The 21,438-nt window shown below is 36.3% G+C and overlaps 1 protein-coding gene across 3 annotated transcripts in view; it reads right to left on the minus strand.

Annotated features, from left to right (window-relative positions):
* LOC121324116 (A-kinase anchor protein 6-like) overlaps positions 1-21,438 on the minus strand; it is a 115,607-nt gene that overhangs the window by 26,608 nt on the left and 67,561 nt on the right. For all 3 annotated transcript variants that reach the window (XM_041265598.1, XM_041265600.1, XM_041265599.1), the window contains exon 9: positions 19,021-19,141. In XM_041265598.1, coding sequence (XP_041121532.1) covers positions 19,021-19,141 — 121 coding nt within the window. The remainder of the gene's footprint in view (positions 1-19,020; positions 19,142-21,438) is intronic.

Consider the following 21,438-nt stretch of genomic DNA (forward strand, 5'->3'; position numbering starts at 1 on the left):
CATTATGTAACAGTGATATGAGAAACGCGTTTCTGAAGTTGTTCAGCGTTTACTGTAGTCTTTCGTTTTCCAATTTTATCAGAGTATTCCCCACCCAGATCACAAACACAGCAAAACACTTTAGTTACCACCTTATGAACAGAGTAACACTGGGCTCCACAGCAGTCCACTTTTAAAAGGTGATCATGAATACAAGTTAACATCCAGGGCAGGAGGAATGAGCTCATTAAATATTTATAAGCGCATGATTATCATGTGACACAGTGGCCACATCAACTGGCTTTTCACATTTCCTGCCTGACATTAAACCAATCCTAGAATAAAATTACATAAATCATTCAGCCCTGAGAACCATAAAGGCTCACAGAGACTGGAATGAGTTTAGACAGTCTCATATGAGCTTTGGGAGAATAGCATGCATGTGATAACAAGATTAAAAGTATTATTAAAATTGGAGGGTCTGTGTCACACAGTGGAAGAACGAATTATTCTTTACCCAGATGACCTGTATTTAAATACAGTTTTGTGCTCCCTGGTGGACCATGGTCCATAAACAGAACACACTTGAGCACAGTCTGGCACAAAAGGCAGCTTTTTGCTTGAATAAGATGGAGCATTAAGTACACAGCTATCTTTTACAGTATGTCTCGGGGGGGGGGGGGGGGGGGGGGGGGGTGCAGCACTACAGGTGCTAATAAAGACTTAAGGTAAATGGACATCATTTTAAAGTTGTGGCAATGCAACTTGTTTACTTGCTCTACAGTACAGTGAAGATTCTGGACTTATTGCAATGTCAGCTGCAGTACAAATAGTCATGTATTTTGTATTGTATTTTGTATTGTGTAACATACAGTACAGTGCCATAATCCCACAGCTGAAATATGTATTGATTAAATACTACACTGTTTCCTAAACAGAAGCTGTGTGTTTGAAATCAAAAACATTAGTCTTAGGCTATCAAGAAGGAAGGCCAAGTCATTAATGCCATATTGTTTATTTGATACCTAAGCATTTTTGTGTGCTGTCTAGAAACCATTTTCTCTTTTCCACCCAGAGTTGAAAAATGGAAGTAGTTGTCATTAGTGAACATAGATTTCTTATGTCAGTATTTTGACATCACTAATATACTCCTTGAATTAATTTTGAAACACCTTCAGAATAATCTTGTCACAACATTTAATATTCAAGTGAGTAATACTCTTGAATAAAATAGTTTGACAAACCTAGCCACATGAACTGACAACTTGTTTAAATCCTGCCTAATGCTATACATTTACCATAAATGTAAACCAAAGACAGAACCTGCGAAAAGCAGGATTTCATTCAGAAAAAAATACGATAGAATATAGAGACTTTCTACACATCTGAGAGATGTCTGAACTCACAAACCTGAAATTTTTAAAAAGAAAGTACAATGTTTACTTTCATTAAAACAAAATTAAAAAAAAAAAAAAGTTACAGGCCTGATTGAGACAACTTTCTCAAGAGTTTATGCTAAATGTGTGCTTTTGTAAAACAGTGTTCATGAAAAATCACGCCCAAAAATTCTGCTGAAACAGAGACTGGAACAAAGCCTTGAAACACTGTTAATTGTCACCATGGCGACCAGAAGAATAAGCCATTTTCAAACTGGTATAGAAGGCTCACATTGAACGACTCGAGCATTTTCTTTAGCCTCCCCTCAGTGTTTAAGAACAAGGTGCCTAGTCACTGAAGGGTCAGAGAAAGAAATTTCAAGCAAGTTTTGTAGATCTCATCTGCACTGGAATGTATGTTTTTTACCACAAAAAAAAAAAAAAAAAAAACTGTACATTGTAAAAAATACACAAAGTTGCTAAATAGATTGATAAAACAATGAATCATTCAAGCAACTGGAATGTCCAGAAAAGATGACTCAGGAGTAGGATGCTATATGGGCCATACTATGTGGACTCTGCCCCAAGGCTCCCTGGGAATTCTCTTGTTGTCTTATAACTTCAGAAGAGGGAGAAAACAATAGGCAGCATGACGGAATTCAAAATATTTTTATAACAAGTACACATGGCACAATTGTCCAATGTGTTAATAAGAATTTCCAGAAAATCAAGAGACAAGCATTTATAAAGTGAACCCACTTCCATTCGAAACAGATGGGAAAAAAAAGTTATTTTAATACACCTGTATTAGCATAGACAAACACAATCCTTATTCTACAATAATAATAATAATAATAATACACTAAATCTGGTCTCAAATTAAAATACTACAATTACAATACAAATCACAATTTAAAGTACATTTTCTTGATAATTTAAAGTGTGGTTTTGTTGTTTCTTCTATTAAACTAAGATGCATTTCTAGTTGTTCCATTGTTTCTCCAGTCTTCATGCTAGGCTTCATGGTGGCCCCATAAGAAGCCCATGCCTAATGCCATTCAGTAATGAACAAAGACTCTTTATTCAGAGGTCCAGAGTCCTAAGCTCAGCTGCATACACACAGTGCTGGAATCTGCTAGACAACAGCCCACACTATATACAAAACAATACAAAAATAAAGCAAGACCTTTTTTTTTCACTTGTGCATTTTAATATTTCCAAATATGTCTGTCGAGAGAAGCAACATTTATTCACCTATAAAAAACAAAGTATGCTTTCTTTAATCAGACTTGGTTAGATGACTTGGGTCCAGACTGAAGGACAGCTTCAGTGAATATTTATTTAGCTACGCGGTGCTGTTTGTCAAGCAACACAATAAGAAAGGCAAAAGTGTACCTAGTATAGCTTCAAGTATAATATATATTACAGCAGCCAAATTGCACACCACCAAAACATTGTCACCCTGCTCCCACTTTATTTATAATAATTTAAGACAAATAACTGCAAGAAAGCAATAGAAATTATAAATGCTTGGAAGATTGTCCTTGTAAATGAATAATATAGTTTCCTCATCAGGAGACATTTGCTACCCAGCCTTTGAAGAAAAAATACAAATTTAAAAAGTGCAATGTCATTTAAAATCGGCAGAACTTGTGAAGTAAATTACATTTGAGGATTCCAGTTGGTTTCTTTCTTCCAGCTTATTCCATTTGCATTAACTGAAAATCATATTACACAGGCCATGCATTGTTAATTGGACGTATATTGCATTATCCTTGATATAAATCAAACTACAAATATTGAAATGAATTGCAAATTCACTAATAGAAGATCATGAAACAATCTTTTTTAAGTATCCCTCATTAATAATGTAATTCTAATTATATCACTGCAAGGTACTCTTATGAAACCCGACACCATATTTCCTTTGACTTTTCTTCTTTCTTTCATTGAACATTGCAACACATTTGTTTTGATTTATGTGCAGAATAATAGAGATAAATTAGGAACTTAACATCTGCTCCAGAAGAAAACTGAGACCATTTCTGATTGGTTTTATCACACGTTTTGTGTTAAATGTTTCAGTGTAGATCTTAAATAGAGTTGGACATTACAATATTATCACTGACTGATAATGGCCAGCGTGTATGAAAAGTGGGCCCTTTGTAAATCTTAATCAAAAAAAAAAGTTTACTTAGAGGAGAAGGTCCAAAAAATTTTTTTTAAAAAAGATCTGTGGAAATTTTAGTTTTTTTGTGTGTTGAGCATTTCTAAACAGCCAATTAAACGCTTCTATCCAAACCTCATTAAAAAGCATTTCTTAGACCTAAAGCAAAGTGAGGGAAAAGAGTTAAATTCCCAGCAGCCTCGGTGCGGAGGCAGAGGGCTTGAGTGATCCTCCTGCTCTGAATTGAGCAGAATGAAAAGAAGCAGTTGGAAAATAGCTGCAATCATTTAATGCAGATGACCTCTGACAGGCTCGCAGCTCTTCTATCTGAACAGAAATTTGCATTGGGTCTGTGTGCAGAGGAACAATGTAACCTAAATGGTAGACAATCTTTATTCTAATGAAGTGGGTGTCAAGGTCAATGTAAAACTGTGATGATAAATAGCGCACCACTAGGCAAGAGGAGTCGCACAGGCATTATGGTGTTTTCACATTAATTGTGGACTGAAATGCACTGAGTGAATTCTGTGCTGAAGATGATGAGTGGGGGGTTGGGATACTGAGGGGGTGTCGTTACATGTTAAGGACATTATTCAGAGAGATCTTGCAGTAAAAAAAAAAAACAGTACTTGCTGGATAGACAACAATACCTTTGTTTCATCAATCAATTGTTTTAATAATGTCTTATGTATTTTAAAAATATAAATTAGCAGAGATATTTAAGTTTGGATTGTTGTGATGTCTATTAACTTTACATTTCATAGAAAGAGCAACATGCTGTTTGCGTTTTGATTCACGTAAATATGCATTAGTATACTAAATTTGGCAATAGTACTAATAATGGTATATGCATGTATCAGTATAGTGCTCTTAAATTCTCTCCCATTTCAGTTGACCATGTGTAATAGATCACTTACAGGAAACACAGCCTAGCTGTGAATGTCTGTATCTGTTAATTACCAAATTGTGAAATAATTCAAATCACTAAATTAAAAATAAATAAATAAATAAATAAATAAATAAATAGGAGAATTGATTTTGTAGTAAGGCTTACAGTTAAAGATGTCAACCATTAAATTCAAATGCCAATGCCATTGCAATTTCCAGGTGCGCAGAGGCACACTTCAGCTGTTTAGCACTGAGCCTGTACACCTGCATTGGTGTCAAAACAGCTAAAAGTGTAACCCTGCAACGAGCACTGGCAGTAAATAAATCACATGAAAAAAGTTGATAATTAAAAAAACATTTTCTCTTGCTAATAAAGCCCTGTTTTCCCAGTCTGCTCGCTCTCAGAGATCTTTGAAGTGCTCAGCAACAGTTATTAGAAGTTCCTGAAATTAGAACCTGGCATGGAAAGTCCCTCTGGAATAACACAGTAATACATTTTAGACTTATACATGACCTGTAAGTTTTATAAATCACATATATCCTGCTTCTGTTTGCAAATGAGTACTGCTGGGACATATTATATACATGTGTTCAACAGAGTTCCCTTGTATTGCTGCATTTATTTATATCTTCCTTTGGGCTGTTCTATTGTATATTTGTATTTGGCTGATATGTTGAATTTATTTATGTATTTATTTATTTTAAACTAAATTCAAAATTATGTCTTAATCTTCTGTAGACTATAAATTAAAACAACAAAAACTACACTAAGTATTCAATTATGCATTAACATTTTGCAACATTTTTTCTAACAGAAAAAAATGTAATGAGATTGCAATACAATTATACTGCAAATCAGGAGGCTAAGTGTTGATCTGCTCAATTTTATAAAATAACAGTTTTTTTGAGGCATGGAGATGTAGTCTGTCATTAATTAAGATTTTCTGTGGCATAATCCTAACATCTGGAAGTATACTGATGGAATTAACTGTAAGGCAATATCTGTCATAGCTGACAGATTTAGTGAGCAGGCAATGCATGTTTACCATGAAGCTGAAATATATGGACGAAAAACGCTTTCTTTCATTGGAAAATGGTGTGCCCTGTTGAAAATAAATAAATTACATTGTGGATTAAGGAAGGCTGAAGGAAGTGAACAGCTTTATCTGTGTGTGATTTGTCAGGTCTGAAACACTGACAAACCCAGGGGGCAGAGCCCAGCAGGGAGTAGGCTGCAGAGCTAAATAGCTGTGAAAGAAGTCTTAATGTAGGATGGAATTCAAACTAACCTTGACATGACCTCAGAAAAAAAATATGCAAAAAATAAATAAAATGAATGCACTCTGCAAGACACATCCTAATTTTCGTGGGCAAGCAGGTATTCTTCCCAAATCACAGAAGGGGGGGACTGAGGCAAAAAAAAAGAATTAAAAGAGAAAAAAAGGGACGGGGACGGGGACGGGACTGTGGAATTCAGAGAAGAGGCTTCAGGAGGCTAGATCTGTTACTGTGGAGGCATGTCAACCATTTGGAATGGATCCAAATAAAAAAACAAAACAACACTGAACAATATTGTTGTCAGCCGGGCTATTCAGGAGATTTGTTTTCTTACGTTGAATATAAATGACACAAAGCCACGATTACATCATTGCATTAAAATAGTCCATTGTAGCTGTTAGCCTAAAAGCCTTCTGGACTATATAAGAAGACAAAACCTCTGAAATCCTTAATGTGTATTTCCATTAAGCTATATCAGTTTGTATTATTTTATTTTTTTTCTCACTGTCTGGGTTAATTTAATAGTGTTTCTGTTTTGTCTTATTGTATCATTTTTCTGTTACTGTTTTATTTACTCCATAACAGCATCATTGCTCCTGGTTTACATTGCCTTCATTTGCAAATCCTTGTCCCTATCCAACCTTTCTTGCTGAAAGAATAAACTTTGTGCAATCCCACAGCTCTCTTCAAGTAAAATGCTACTGTGGTTTTTAATGCTTTTTTTTTTTTTTTTTTTTTTTTTTTTTTTTTAGAGGCAGGAAGGCACTGACAAGTGTACTGGGATATCAGCCTCTGCCAGGTTGCAAAACCCTGACCCTCAGAAATGCAAGGCAAAGGATTAATCCTTTCATGGCTGCCACAGCGTCTGCTCCTGCTCTGCAAATGATTTTACCCCCTGGGACGCAATAACTTACTTTGAAGGATGTCCTGCTCACTCAATGTTTAGGAATTCAAAACTCAAGATACAGTACTGGGCTCCATCATCGTACTGCAGTAAAACTGCTCACGCTATCATGCATCTTGAGTGTGAAACCTAGCAAACCTTTGTTTTTTTGTTTCTATTTCAGATTAAAGACACATTGAGTCAAATCCCTGGTTTGGAACATAGCAACAGGCTCGTTATAAGCTTTGTAAGTGTAATAAAGCATAGTGAAAGCAAGGTAAAGCATAGGTAAGTATGGTAAATCATAGTGAAAGCATGGTAAAGCACAGGTAAGCATGGTAAAGACTAGTGAAAGCATGGTAAACTATAGTGAAATCATTGTAAAGCATAGATAAAATGGTAAAACCCAGAGAGGTATGGTCTAGTAAAAGCATGGTAAAGCACAGGTAAGCATGGTAAAACCCAGATGTATGGTATTGTGAAAGCATGGTAAAGCCAAGAGGCATGGTAAAGCACCTTATGTCAAACATATCAAACCGTGGTAAATGCATAATATAAACATGGGAGAAGCATAGCAAAACTGCAAAATGACCATGCACATTTACCAGGGTTAACAATTTAAAAGGGAAAGAAGGTTATACAGGAGGTAGATAGGTACAGTAGATATTAAAGCAAATGTATTTTGATAAGATATTACATTCTAAACGGGAATATGCATTTCTAAATTTGATAACACAAGCTGAGCTAGTGACACAATAAGAATGGGATTTCTACCACAAGCATTTGGAGTGTTTGCTTATTAGTCCCACATTTCTTATTTAGTGTAAAAATAGTGCTTCTGAAAATTCAGCAACTAATTGTTTATGCGCAATGCAAATGTCAAACCACAAAATCCATGCTTCTGCAGTATTAACACGCATCTGTTATAAAACTCAATTGGCCCATTAATTATTCAATAAATTAAAAAATTAAAAAATGAACAAGCCTTGCATAAATCAATCAATCAATGAGTTCAAACGTCACAAACAGAATCCATTTGCCCCTCAAGTTACTTAGCTCAATTCTGTGTCACTAATTGTATCACTCTTCACAATGACTAGCAAAGAATATAATATTAACAAAGTAACAGGAAGAAAAATAGAGGGATTCAATTCAAATTAAGTAAACTCTTGCAATACTGGTATAATCGAAGGACATTAAGTAAACCACAATGCAATATTGCTACGTTTAAAATAGTAAGCATGGGGACCTGTCACAGACACTGCCGAAGTGGGCGGCGTCAGAACCAGGAAGAGGAATGAAATACACAAACAGGACAGATGAGTTGAAATGATGATGGCGCTTGTTTGCGCCGGTTTATTGTAAATAAAAGGGTTTAAACAAACAGAAAACAGGACACGGCACTCTATGCCAAAATAAAAAGACAAACAAAAACGGACTAGTACTAAACAAAAATAAGGTGAGCAGATACTTTATGTTGTTGTTGTTGTTGTTGTTGTTGTTGTTGTTGTTGTTGTTGTTGTTGTTGTTTCTCCGTCAAGAGGGTGAGTGGCTTCACCGGGTTGGCGCTAATACACTGTGACAACGTGACATCTATATACAACACGACCCCAAGTTGAATTAATTATTCACTTGAATCCCAGCACGTGAATTAATAAAGTGCAATTCCCCGTACTCACATATTACTACATTTTAGACCCGTTTATATCCCGTGTACCAATGTCTATACACCAACATTTAAACACACCACACGCGACACATAACAGATAATATACACGGGGGCGGGCACTTTGTCACAGGACCTATCAGAGAAAATGCTGGTCATATCTCCTAAAGGGTACTAAAACAAGGTATAATATAATGGCAGGATGGCATTTGGCAAAGCACCGCTTAGTTAGACATAAAAATGGCTTCATCATTTGAAATGAACTGTATTGTGTTATTTGAAGCAATATCTTTGCCAGTATCTTTTAACTGTCAATATGCTTGAACCTACTAATATATATATATATATATATATATATATATATATATATATATATATATATATATATATATATATATATATATATATAAAGTCCCATACAAGTAGGAATCAAACCATACCAAGGACTGAAATTACAATTTGATCTATGCCATTGTCACCATGAATTTGTTCAGTAGGACTCGTTGTGTCCATGTGTGTACCAGCACAATACAAACCAGCTGGAAGGCTGTTCCTGTAAATGGCACGTTTGATAGAAGACAACATTGTGCTTGAGGAAGTGGAAACATGAACTGAGTGCAGCTTTAAATGTCTCCAGTGTTTCGAAAGTGTGAGTTATGTTTTCTTTTTTTCCCTGCCACAAAGCCGTGTTTTCTCCTTGACATTAAAATAATGAAGACATATACTGTATGTATTACTCCTACTAAACGCATCCTCAACTACAGACAAGCTGGTTTACATTAAACAAAACACACTGGATCCTTCTTGAGATTTATCTATTTCAAACAAAATAAGAAAAAAACAATGTTGAACCAACAATGTTGCTAAATATTTAAACACATCTCTCAGAGCCAGGGAAATCAGACCTGTCTCTGATTTGCACACAAGCTTGGTCATCTCTGAATTACTCTGTAAGAATAGGTACGAATTTAAGTCAGAATGATGTGCTGTTCAAACATATGGGCAATGCATTAGCATGCAAGTAAAAGAGCCTTATGTAAGTCTGAGTCAGAAGTTATTAACTTATCTATAGCATGCTGCCTGCAATAAAGCACTGTGACTTCAAAGTATATAGATATCATTTTTGGTAATGGCAAAATAAGCTATTAAAGTCTGGCCTTGTAGCCACCCCTGCGCTCCAGATACAGCTCTTTAGAATCTTGCAGTTCCACAGTATGTCTGAAATAAACAGCCAATTGAAGGAAGAGAGCCAAAGAAAATGTGATGAAGCAGGATCATATTGTGTACAGTGACCTGAAGAGATGAGCCTGAACTATACATTTCTAGACAGTGACAGGGTTTAACAGGAAATTCAGAAAAGACTGTAAATTCAAAAATACCTTAATATGGGAATGTCCTGCTGCAAAGTGTTTAGGTTTACCAGAATGGCCACAGTTCAGTGAAGTAACAAACTGAGATGTCTGAATGTTTAAACACAGCTTTTCAACCACTCTATTTAGTCTGTTGAAAAAACGTTCAGTGAATCATGCCCTCTGGTGGACATACTTCGGAAATAACAGTTATTGTAGTTTTGTAGGCATCCATTTTTTGACTGAGTGCTGGCTTTTCAGCGCCTATAAGCACAAATATACTTTGAAAACAACCCCTCTCAACAATTCATTACAAATACAATACATTTAAATAGGTATTCACTGCAATACTCTGTCCTAATTCTCCTCGTCCTCTCTGCTGCCTTTGACACAGCTGACCACTATTCTCCTGTTCTCCCTCGCTGACCTGGGACTCTCCGGCACTGCTCTTGCTTGGTTCTCCGCCTACCTCTCCGAGCGCATGTACCAGGTGTCCTGGCGTGGCTCACCTTCTGCCTCTTGCTCTCTTTCGAGAAGTGTCCCCCAAAGCTCAGTCCTGTGATCCCTCCTGTTTTCTCTCTACACCCGCTCCCTGGGTCCCCTCATCTCCTCCCATGGCTTCTCATATAATTTCTATACTGATGATGCCCAGATCTTCCTCTCCTTTCCCCCCTCTGACCGTCGTTTCCTCCTGTATCTCTACCTGCCTCTCGGCCATCTCCTCCTGGATGCACTTGCATCCACTCCAACTCAACCTCTCCAAATCGGACCGCCTTTTCATTCCCCTCTTCCTCCCCCACTGACCTCTCTATCTCTGTTCCTCTTGAATTCACCATCCTCTCCCTCCTCATCCACCAAGAACCTCGTGTTACCCTCGACTTCTCCCTCTCCTACACTCAGCACAGCTCTACTCTGGCACGCTGTTGTCACTTCTTCCTCAGCAATATACATAGAATTCTCCCCTTCCTCACTGCCTAGTTCAGGCTCTGGTACTGTCCCGCCTTGACTACTGCAACTCCCTCCTGATTTTACTGTATTTTATAACTGCACTTATCTGTAATGTAATATTCTGTAATGTGATATTTTGTATTGTGATACTTAAGAAAGAAAGAAATAATGATAATAATAATAATAATAATAATAATAATAATAATAATAATAATAATAATAATAATAATAATAATAATACTTCATATTTCACACAAGTGTTAGAAGTGACCCTGTATATTATACTGTTCTTTTCAAAACCAGATATGCCATATGTCTTCTATATGTCGTCATCAGAGTTCATTCTATACACTGTGGGAATTACAAATAGTGACAACCCGATCTTAAAATAGCTCCATTGAATCGCACTTTGGATTGGTCTTTTGTGAGCACGAATCTCCAATTGAGACTGAGACAGAACTTAATACCTACAGTAAATCTACTCTTTCAAGTGTTGTTATAGCAACATATAACTTAAATTGAACGAATCAAACAGCAAAGCCCAAAAGACTATGTGTTTCCAATCAATACCCAGAATCCCGGTGCACACATCTCTACATATATTACCACATGCCAGTGAGGACTTGTCATCTTTTAAAGCAGAAAATCTTAATTTAGTAGATATAAAATAGAGAATGTTGCTGCCTTAAGACAAACTAAAGAGAATTGATGGATCCTTTGGAAAATGTATTTAATGTTAAGTTGTTACTTAACAGGGTTTGAGCCCCCTTCCTTTCCTCTTTCTGATGTAATAAATCCAGGGTTGTCTCTAGTTTGTGTCTATGTTGTGAAAAAACCCCACAGTGTGAGGTAGGATCTGTTCATTTTTGCAGAAACCCCTATAAAACATCACTGAATATCACACTGTAGGACTCTTTATCTGCAAGCACTTGAAATACACCATTGAGCTGGTTGGGAGGTTCCCCACAGCTCTCATTTCCTTGCTCTGGTCTAACTGATGGAGAGGATTCAGTTTTCTGAAACCCATTTGTATCAAGAGGAGGATTCAAACTAAGAGCGCTAATACATGTGGTTTATACTGCAGAGAAGCTTCTATGTTGTTAATGCATCTAGTATCCTCTCTATGTGAAGGAATTATATTTAAAAAAATTAATAAATATTTCTACATTAAATAAAAAAGCCTGTGCTTTTGGCTTCATGTGCTTTTTGAAGCACCATAGGCAATCTGAAATTGGAATGCACCAGCAGGGGAGTTTATGATAACCTTTGTAATTAGCTGGTCTGAAATAGAGTAGTCTGCAACGCTGGACTCGCAGTTGGCTCGAGGCAATCAGTGGTCAGTTTTCACAGAAAACCACTGGACTGCTTGGCTTGTATAAACCTTATTAACGTTTTACATCTAATTTACTGACAGGAGACAATATTGTAAGAATCCTGAGAATGAACAACCTTGTTTACAGATAAACTCAAAGAATTATGAAAAAATAAATAAATAAAACAAAGATACGCTACCATATATTTTTGTGCAGGAGTCAACACCTCACAAACTATTTTATGTTTGCATTTGTGCATGGATGTTTATTTGTGTGTTTGTTTGTTTGTTTGTTTGTATGAGACCTTTTGGCTCTTATAACTAAAAATGAAAGACTTGTCAGACTGATTTGAGAATGTGTATCTGCCTTTAAATGCCTTTTATTTCGATGTGTGTGAATTTACGTCTCGTGAAGTACAGGAGACTAAAAGCATATTCTGCAGTCTGACATGGTGCAAGACAGACAACCCATCTCTTGCCTAAAGCAACATGCCTGCTTACGACCGGTCCATAGCCCAACTTCATTATTCCAAACTGCAGGACTGTGTTGTGTTTTTGTGACTCAAACTGCTGCTCATTTGGGACTACATTAAAACCCCAAACATATTTCTCTTGTGACGCAAGATGGATACACAGGCAAGCCTCTGGAGGTGAAAGGCTAGCGCTTTAAGCCACTGTAGCTCAAGTACACCCCAGGGAGGTAGTTAGAAAAGGTAGTATCCATCTGAAGGCTATTCAGTGCAGTTTTTTTAATTAGTTCTGCTTGGCTAATGGGCAATTGTTTGTACAGTATAATCACATGAGAGCTGGTACAAATGAAAACGTATCTGCAGTCTCTCTGAGAGGCCCTATATTGGATGTGCTAGGGCCTGACTTGCCACGCCCAGGTATTTTCTCAAGGTCACAAGCTAGCTACAAGAATGGGCAGCAGCCATCTGCATTATACTGTACCTGCTATTAGGCTGAATACAGTATAGAGATCTGGGCATGCTATTAACCCTATGTCCACTGCATTTTATGGGGGGGCGTTCTTTTATTTTATTATGTAAACACTGCACACCACCTTACAACAATAACATATATCTTTTTGATAAGAAGTATTTCAATGTGAACTACTGTATCATGCCAAGTTCTATTTCCATGGCCAACAACATATAAAACTAAAAGTGCTGAGAAAACTGGTAGGGAATGGATACAGGCACCAATTATGTAAAGCACAGAGTCCCAAAACCCATGCTACTATTTTACTGAACAACACTGGCTGATGAATCAGCCATTTCTGCAAACTACCCATTTGGGTGCTACTGTATCTGTAATTGTTCACTGTTCACTTGTTGGCTCTTTGCTCTATCTACTGCATCACAAGGAATAATCGATTACTTGTAACCTTCACCTCCAAGGTTCTCAGAAATGTCAAGAAAGTGTATCTTTTGAGGCGTATGCAACTTTTGGCCTTTAAAGGACTCCAAATGAGCCAGAGTAGTACAATGCATGAAATTCTGTTTTAGTCTAAACACAATCTCTTTGATTAACCCGAGCTGGATACCGTAAATGTGTTAAATATTGAATTTTATATATATATTCTGTAAAATAACCTATACAATTTTATCAGTGGTTCTAATTATACCATAAATGTGTTGATGAAAAATAATCCAGTGCAGTAAATAATAATAATAATAATAATAATAATAATAATAATAATAATAATAATAATAATATATTATCTTGAGAACAGTACTGTACCATTACATCTGGCCACCTACAGATTTGGACAAAAAAAATCTGACAAAGGGCTTTACAATGTCATAACAGCAGGGGTCCTTCTCTCCACTGAAACATCTAGTTCAAACTATTAATTTTTAAATGTCTATAATAAAATATAAACAAAAGTAAAATATTGGTGTATTGGCGGAGGATAACATTTAGTGGACCAAATAAGCATATTACTATAGTGACCAGTTTGTATAGGATTAACATTGTTTGCTGAACCGTTTAAGATGTTATTATGCCAAATGAGTAAAGCTAGGAATGTTCCGCTACAGAGAAACGCTGTGGTGTTCTGTCTTGCCATTGGCAGCTGGGCTGATTCTTTCTTATTTAAGTTCCTATATATATGTTTCTGTTTTTCAGCTTACTAATTGGAACCAATATAAACATAAAAAACCTAATTTTTTTTCTAACAGCACATTCGAATTTCTTATACTGTATTGTAAATATTGGCTTCATCTTCTAAGCTCTTTGCTTCTTCTATTACAAAGCCCAGAGTTGCATCCAAATGAAAAAAAAAAACAGGTTCTGCTTTAGAATATATTGCAAGCATCAAATGGATCTCTGTTGCTCTCCTCAGCGCACTACCCTTGCTGTGGAGTGAAGTGTCTGTCCCTCTGGGGAAGAAGATTTGGTAAGTGCCCAAGCCCCCTGCTGTAACGGCACCCTGAATAAGTGATTGTGTCAGAAAGTGACACAGTGCCAGCGCAAACACACCAGTCAACTCGAGTCTGGCTCAGAGATGCAGATAAGGAGGAATACAGTCAAACTTTGATAAGTCTGTATGCATTAAAATTGCACAACAAAAAAAGAACAGAAAGCTGGGCCTTTTCTTACTCTGCAATACACATGACGATCATGCTTGCTAATATGTGCCTCGTCTTGCTTAAATGCATTATTAGTGATTTCATGATGTATTTTTTATTCATTTTTCCCTTGTCTTACCTAAAGTGAATATATACATGTTTCTTTAAATGAACAGTTAGCACGGGTGCTGCCAAGTGGCATGGATTGTTGCAAGCTGTCCCGGAAGGGTTTTATTAATGGTAATTTTCTTGAAAAAAACTTTTGTCTACATTTGGAAGTGAAACTGTTGCCTGGGAGACTTATTTAAGGCCAGCATTTTAGAAACACACTGCATCTTTTGTTTGCTGTTGTCCTATTCATATAATCTGAGGTGGAGTGTATACGTTAAGCCTGAATTGACAAATGTTAACATTAATCAGATTTTATTTGGGTTCAAGTACGTATTACAATATATGTATATTCACATGCACGCACACGCATACATTTACATAAACTTATCACAGATTTTCTTTCTGCACATTATTTTTATTTTATATCTCTAATAGCTGTATCATTTATTCTGTCAGTGCTAATTACACTCTTTCACTCTCCCCGATATTAATTCTGCAATTTCACACCGACATCTCCACGTTAATGCAACCCCTGCCGAAAACGAGGGCCAGCCCCCCTCCTGAGTTACACTGGAATGAATCCTGGTCACATGGACGATTACTGCCACAAGGAGATCATGACAAAGATGACAAAGACAGTGATTTCCTGTCAGCACAGGGTACGACAGGCCTGTCTAGAAGGGATGCAAATGAGGGAAACTTTCACCATGGCTTGTTTGATCCACTCCTAGCACAGAGAGCAGTGGAGGTTCATCCAGGGGAAAGGGGAGCAAAGTCTCCAAAAGGAAATGGGTTAAATCATTCAAGTGCTGTCTATAGCTTTCAAAACATCACAGTCATGCAGATCATCAGTCAGTTATGCTGGGCTGTTTTTAGGTCACTTGATTTAAGATTCTAAAATACATACACACACATACATAAATAACATCAAATACATATTAAGGTTACATTATATATATATATATATATATATATATATATATATATATATATATATATATATATATATATATATATATATATATAATATAGTCGAATCTCATCTTACGACACACGGCACTTACGACTCTTGCATTATTACCCTGCTTCGACTTTACGACATCGATACGGTATTTACGATACGGCGAGACCTGTCGTGCATGCTCGGTGTCCGAACTGCAGTTCCTGCTGTGGTCGCCATGAGTCAGTCTAGCGTTTTTTGTTTGTTTGTTGTTGTTTTTTTATGCATGTAACTGTTTTTTTGGGGGTTTTTTTGCCGTTAACAATGTCTGATAACAACAACTGACTCAAAACGAAACCTAAGCTGTGAACTCTGTAACATGATGAGGGGCTTAACTTCAAGAGATCGTATTTCCTGCTAGGAGTACTGCATACACACACTGAATATGTCATTGGAAAGACCCTGGTACTTATAAACAAGCCAGGTAGATGTCTGAGTAATATGCGTGTAAAAACCGGGCTGAGTGTAAATAGCTTTATAAATATTTGCATGAGTACAATATAACGGGTCATTTTTGTAAAACTGTATAATCTGGCCTAAGGGTCAGGAACGTAACCCCAATTTATAACATTGTTCCTATGGGAACATGTGCTTCGACTTAGGACGCTTCAATTTACAAAGCGACTTCAGGGAACTAATTAATTGTGTCGTAAGTGCGAGGACTGCCTGTATATGAGTATGCTTTTATAAACTGATCCAAACAAAAGCAAGTGTCTTTTTTCCGGCCTAATTTGTGATAATTAATCAAAATTGTCAAGGAAACCTATTAGCTGTTGATGTTTGAAAAGTACAGAGATATTTGAATACAATTAGTTATAAAATTACATTTTAGTTAAAAACTCAAAAGCATCCATTTAAAAGCCCATTAGCCTATCCACTAGACAGTAAGATTGTCGACATCTTTGTGTTGTATAATTATAATTAGACACTGACATATAATTATAGCCATTTACTATATTTTGAAGAAAAAAAAGAAATTGATTTAAGCAATAAACAAACTGAAGGCATGCTGGAGCTTCGGAATTTCTTTTTTAATTTCACTTCAAAGTGTTCATTTTTTGTCCAAAACTGCCTTACTGTCAGTTATCACTGCTGCTTTGAGGCTTTTTCTTTTTAAAGACCTCTTGTACTTTGACACTACAGCCAAATGCTTTCACTACCAGTCAAACCCATTCAATGAGATTGCTCAGATTTGTACACCACAGGTGAAATTCAAACAAAACATACAACACTGCTTCAAGGCTTGCATATTTTTCCATGGTCTATGGTGTTATTCAATCAAAGAGGACACACGCCCCAAACACACCACCACATAGCAATTCATAAGGTTTATCCTTGCATGCCACTTATTTACCAAGACGGATGAATGCTGTCATGGAAATGAGAACGGATAACATTTATTTTTTATTTATCATTTTATCACATTTCCCCCCTATGGTACAACTTGTAATTTCCCTTATGCTTTTATTTGTAATTAAAAATAATCTAGATAACTGTAGTATTTACCGTGGCTCTGGCATTTGAGGAGGACTACATGCAACATATGTATTACAGGTAAGCACACGCAAGAAGTGAGAAGTATCAGTACCACCCACACCTTCTTATGCATTATTGAGCTTATAAAAAGTCTCCTGATTGGAATGAAATTAGATGTGAACCATTGCTTGTACTCTTTCAACCATGTGGCATTCGCAGGACATTTCCAAGCTGTTTTATAAACCAGGTTACCACTTTCCGCAAGGATGACTAATGTCTGGCATTAGTTCAATCAAAAGACCCTAAAACACGATTTTCCACAGTACACCTCCAGCTCAATTTTTTGTTTACAATCCACCTAGGCTAATAAGTCATGTTCAGGACTGGAACCCCATGTACTCAATGGAAAAAATATTCTAATTCATTATTTTAATAAAACACATCAACATGTAAAATGACGGTAAACATTTTTTGAACAGTAATAACTGAAGAAAACCCCCCCAGCTTGATTCAATCTGAAATTAGGTATTTTCAGTATAAATTATAATACGCTATAGAAACAGGTTCCTACAATAATATAATTGTGTTGGATTGGTTGCTTCAGCTTAAGACTAAAAAAGAAGGGCATTTGTTGTCATTTCACATAATAAAAAACAATGTATGTTCCAAGGTTTAAAACAAATGAGACAACTATTTTAATTGTGTTTGGTATAGCATGAATTTATAAAGTAGGCATAAACAGATATTATAAATAATTATTTATAAAACTGAAAACCTGAACAATGAGGTCTATAATACTAATGCTCACAGTCATTTTTACTGATGGCTTTAAAAAAAAAAAAAAAAAAAAAAAAAAAGCTGCAACCATATTTCTTCTAAGCATTCCACTATTTCCAACTTTATCACTTAAAAAATGACTAATGATAAGGTCAATATCCTAGATGTGAGAGAAGATTAGTTTTGACCTTGAATGCAACCTTTGTGGTTTAGAATTGAACATTTCAGAACAAAATGCTAGGGGGTAGTTGTTTCTTGTCATTATGTTATTTCCAGTTCTGAAGGTGGTTATTAATTTTATTTCTTTATGATTCACAATCTGCTCTTTGAAATATGCCATATGCTCAAAGCAATTCAAGGATGACGAGTGTCAGAATCAGTACAATAAAAATAGCCTAAATGAGGTTGATTTACTGCAGGAGGAATCTCTGCCCCCCTCGCCCATAATAAAATCCCCAGAGTTAGAAGATAACATCCTGGCTGTGAAAAGGCTTCCAATTTTTTATTTTTTTTATTTCAATCAATCCAACATTAGCCTGATAAAAGTATACAGCGAAAATGATAACAAACAAGCAGCATAGCATATATTTATTAGACGAGCAGGGAATGAAATCAATATCTTGGTCCAAAATCAGTTTGTTTTAATCATGAACAGACATATTGACTTAACGCAATACAACCTGTTTTTATCTATAACTAATAAAAATTCATTGAGACAAGGCTTGTATCGAGGTTGCAGTAAACCAGAATCAAGGAAAATCTGTTTGTGTGTGTTTCTCTCTCTCTCTCTCTCTCTCTCTCTCTCTCTCTCTCTCTCTCTCTCTCTCTCTCTCTCTCTCTTTCTTCGAGAACATCTGAAGGACAGACAAATCTGCCTGAAACCTCAAATCAAAACACATGCTGTTAAACCCTACTTCCATTTACTATTCATTTGGTTGCAGTCTATTTATTATTGCCATCCCTCTTTGTTTCTATTCATTGGGAGAGAAATCTTTGTTCTTTTTATGAAATTACACCTAATGAAATGTGATAAAGGGGGCTTTCTGGCAATTATGATGTCGGCACAGGCTGCCGACACGCAGGCAATGGAAATGAGGCTGGGGAGAGTGGGATGGGAATTCTAATAGACACCATGATACATGCAATGAATGTGGAGATGTCCTCCGAGGAAGAGAAACTTGTCAGGCTAATCTGATTTTCCATAGCTAGGTAAAAGCAGTAACACTGCTCAGCTAACCTTGCAGAGATGCTGCTGCTGCTCTTCTGACATCATCAGGTCATGGCTGTCCATCACTATGGATTCCATGTCAATCAGCCAATCCCACAGCTCCTGGTACTCCGATTCAAAATCCAGAAGACTGCTCAGAAAAAAAAAAGAGAACATCATGTATGGTAGATCCAGTAGGTGATGGTACTTGAGAAGGGTGTTAACAGGATTGTACTGAAAGAATATTGAAATACTGTAAGATAATTTTTTCCCCCATCTGGTTTAATGGCCCATATTCTGTATTGTTAATATTGAAAAAATAAATACAAATTGTATGCAAATATTGCTTTAAAGTCTCATACTGGCTTTTTAAGATCAAATATAAATGGGCAACATGATTGTATTTGTAAATTAAATATGTGACATGCTTACCTTTACTCTTTATAGCTATAAATGTGTTGTGACTATTGTGTTACAGGTACCCACCGTCTTACATTACATATTACATTGCAGTGCAATAGAAACTCAGAAGACTCCATAGAACCACCGTGGACACTTGACCATTGAACCAAGCCAATTTATTTAATCAGATGTAGTTCCATTCTCATGAATTCCACCAGTGTCATTAGGGGCTGTACATACATTTACACAAAAATGAAAACATGAGATGTATATCTGGTTACTACCTCAAATAGTTTCTGAGAAGCGTATGACTTAGGCAGTGGCAGCTTACATTTTTTGTATGAATCCAATATCTCACAGTGTTAGGTCTTTACCATCTGGAAACCAAAAAGTCTCAAGTGAAGGTTGTCGTTAGATTCTGAAAATGTGAAGTTTCCAACTTAATTGCCCTATTAGATATTAACAGTAGTTGGTGTGGTACCAGCAGCTTGACAAACTCATACAAGCTCATTATGCTTAATAATGTTATACCATGTTCCATGACAACTGGATGTGCGGTTCTCCAGATATATGGAAAAATGTGACATGACAGTACATACAACATACAACCACCTAATCAGCTCATCAATCAGTGTGGCACATAAAAGAGGTCAACTTCACCAATACTATTTCTTAAGCAAGTTTCCTTTTTTTAATTGGTCTTGTTATAGGATATTATATGGACTGTATTGGATATCAGTGTTTTAAATTAACATATTGTGTAAGTCCATTGGAGAAGGTATTGATCTTACAAAGATTACATTAGAGGAAGTATGAACAAATCAACTCTTTTTTAAAATCAAAACAAAATTGTTAACTCATGATATTTGATGTAAACTGTTGATGAAGAATCCTGCCCATTCAAGGCTATTTTTATATTTCCTATAATGCCATATTATTATTTATTTCTTTTTTCTTTTGTTTTAATTTATTGGTTTCCAATGATTTTTACCACAGTTTTCTCCCCAATTTGGAATCGGCAATTGTGTTATTATTGATCCTGGTATCTTCTGCAACCCTCTGGCGACTTGGGAAACGGAGGCTGGAACATGCGTCCTCTGAAACGTGTTCCTGCCAAGCTGTAATTTTTTTTGCACAATGGATCCACAGCGAAGCCACCAGACCCATGGTGCCGGATTACAACACAGCTCTGCAGACCCGCAGGTGCCCTATCAGCCACAGGGGTATTTGCCTGCTTCTGTCTTGTGTGTGTGTGTGTCTCTCTCTCTCTCTCTCTCTCTCTCTCTCTCTCTCTCTCTCTCTCTCTCTCTCTCTCTATATATATATATATATATATATATATATATACGAAAACTTGGAATGCATTTCCCAGATTCAATTAACATTAAACTAATGGCATTATATTCTGTTGATAACCAAATATAACTGTACCATATCCATCATTTTCAAAATCAGAATATGTCTAACTGAGAATGAAAGGATGAATCCTCTCACAACACATCAAAATGACACATTTCCATAATCAGCTTTTTATTTTATGGTGTTAATCCACATTTTCAATGCAAGTATTTCCTTTTTTTGTTTAAATAGAATTTGCCTGCTTCTGTCTTGTTTTTCCTCACTTGAAAGGCAGCTCTCCTACATTTATCAGCTTCAAGGTTGAGAGATACATCTGCTTAGTCCAACATTTAAGACAGGCTTGAGTGAATATGGCAAGGCATTGAAAACTAGGCCAGATATAGCACAAGACAGGTCTTCCCCAAAGACAAGTTAAATGCAAAGGTACGGCCAAGAAGTCAAAACAATGAATTCTTGAATAGGTAGCCACAGTTAAAATTCAAAGAAGGATCATTATGGTTTTCAACAAAATTAATCATTACAATGAGAGGCTTAAAAGGATTAGTGATGCTTCATTCAAAGCCAAGTGAGTGAATCAAGTCAGGACTCATGGGTAGATGTACTAAACGAGATCTCTAGCATTGCGAGAGTTGTGCGACATTTTTTCGAATAAATATTGAAAGGCAGTTTAACCTCATCAGTGGGGGC

Source organism: Polyodon spathula, chromosome 12 (genome assembly GCF_017654505.1).
Source record: "Polyodon spathula isolate WHYD16114869_AA chromosome 12, ASM1765450v1, whole genome shotgun sequence".
NCBI classification, from domain to species: Eukaryota; Metazoa; Chordata; class Actinopteri; order Acipenseriformes; family Polyodontidae; genus Polyodon; species Polyodon spathula.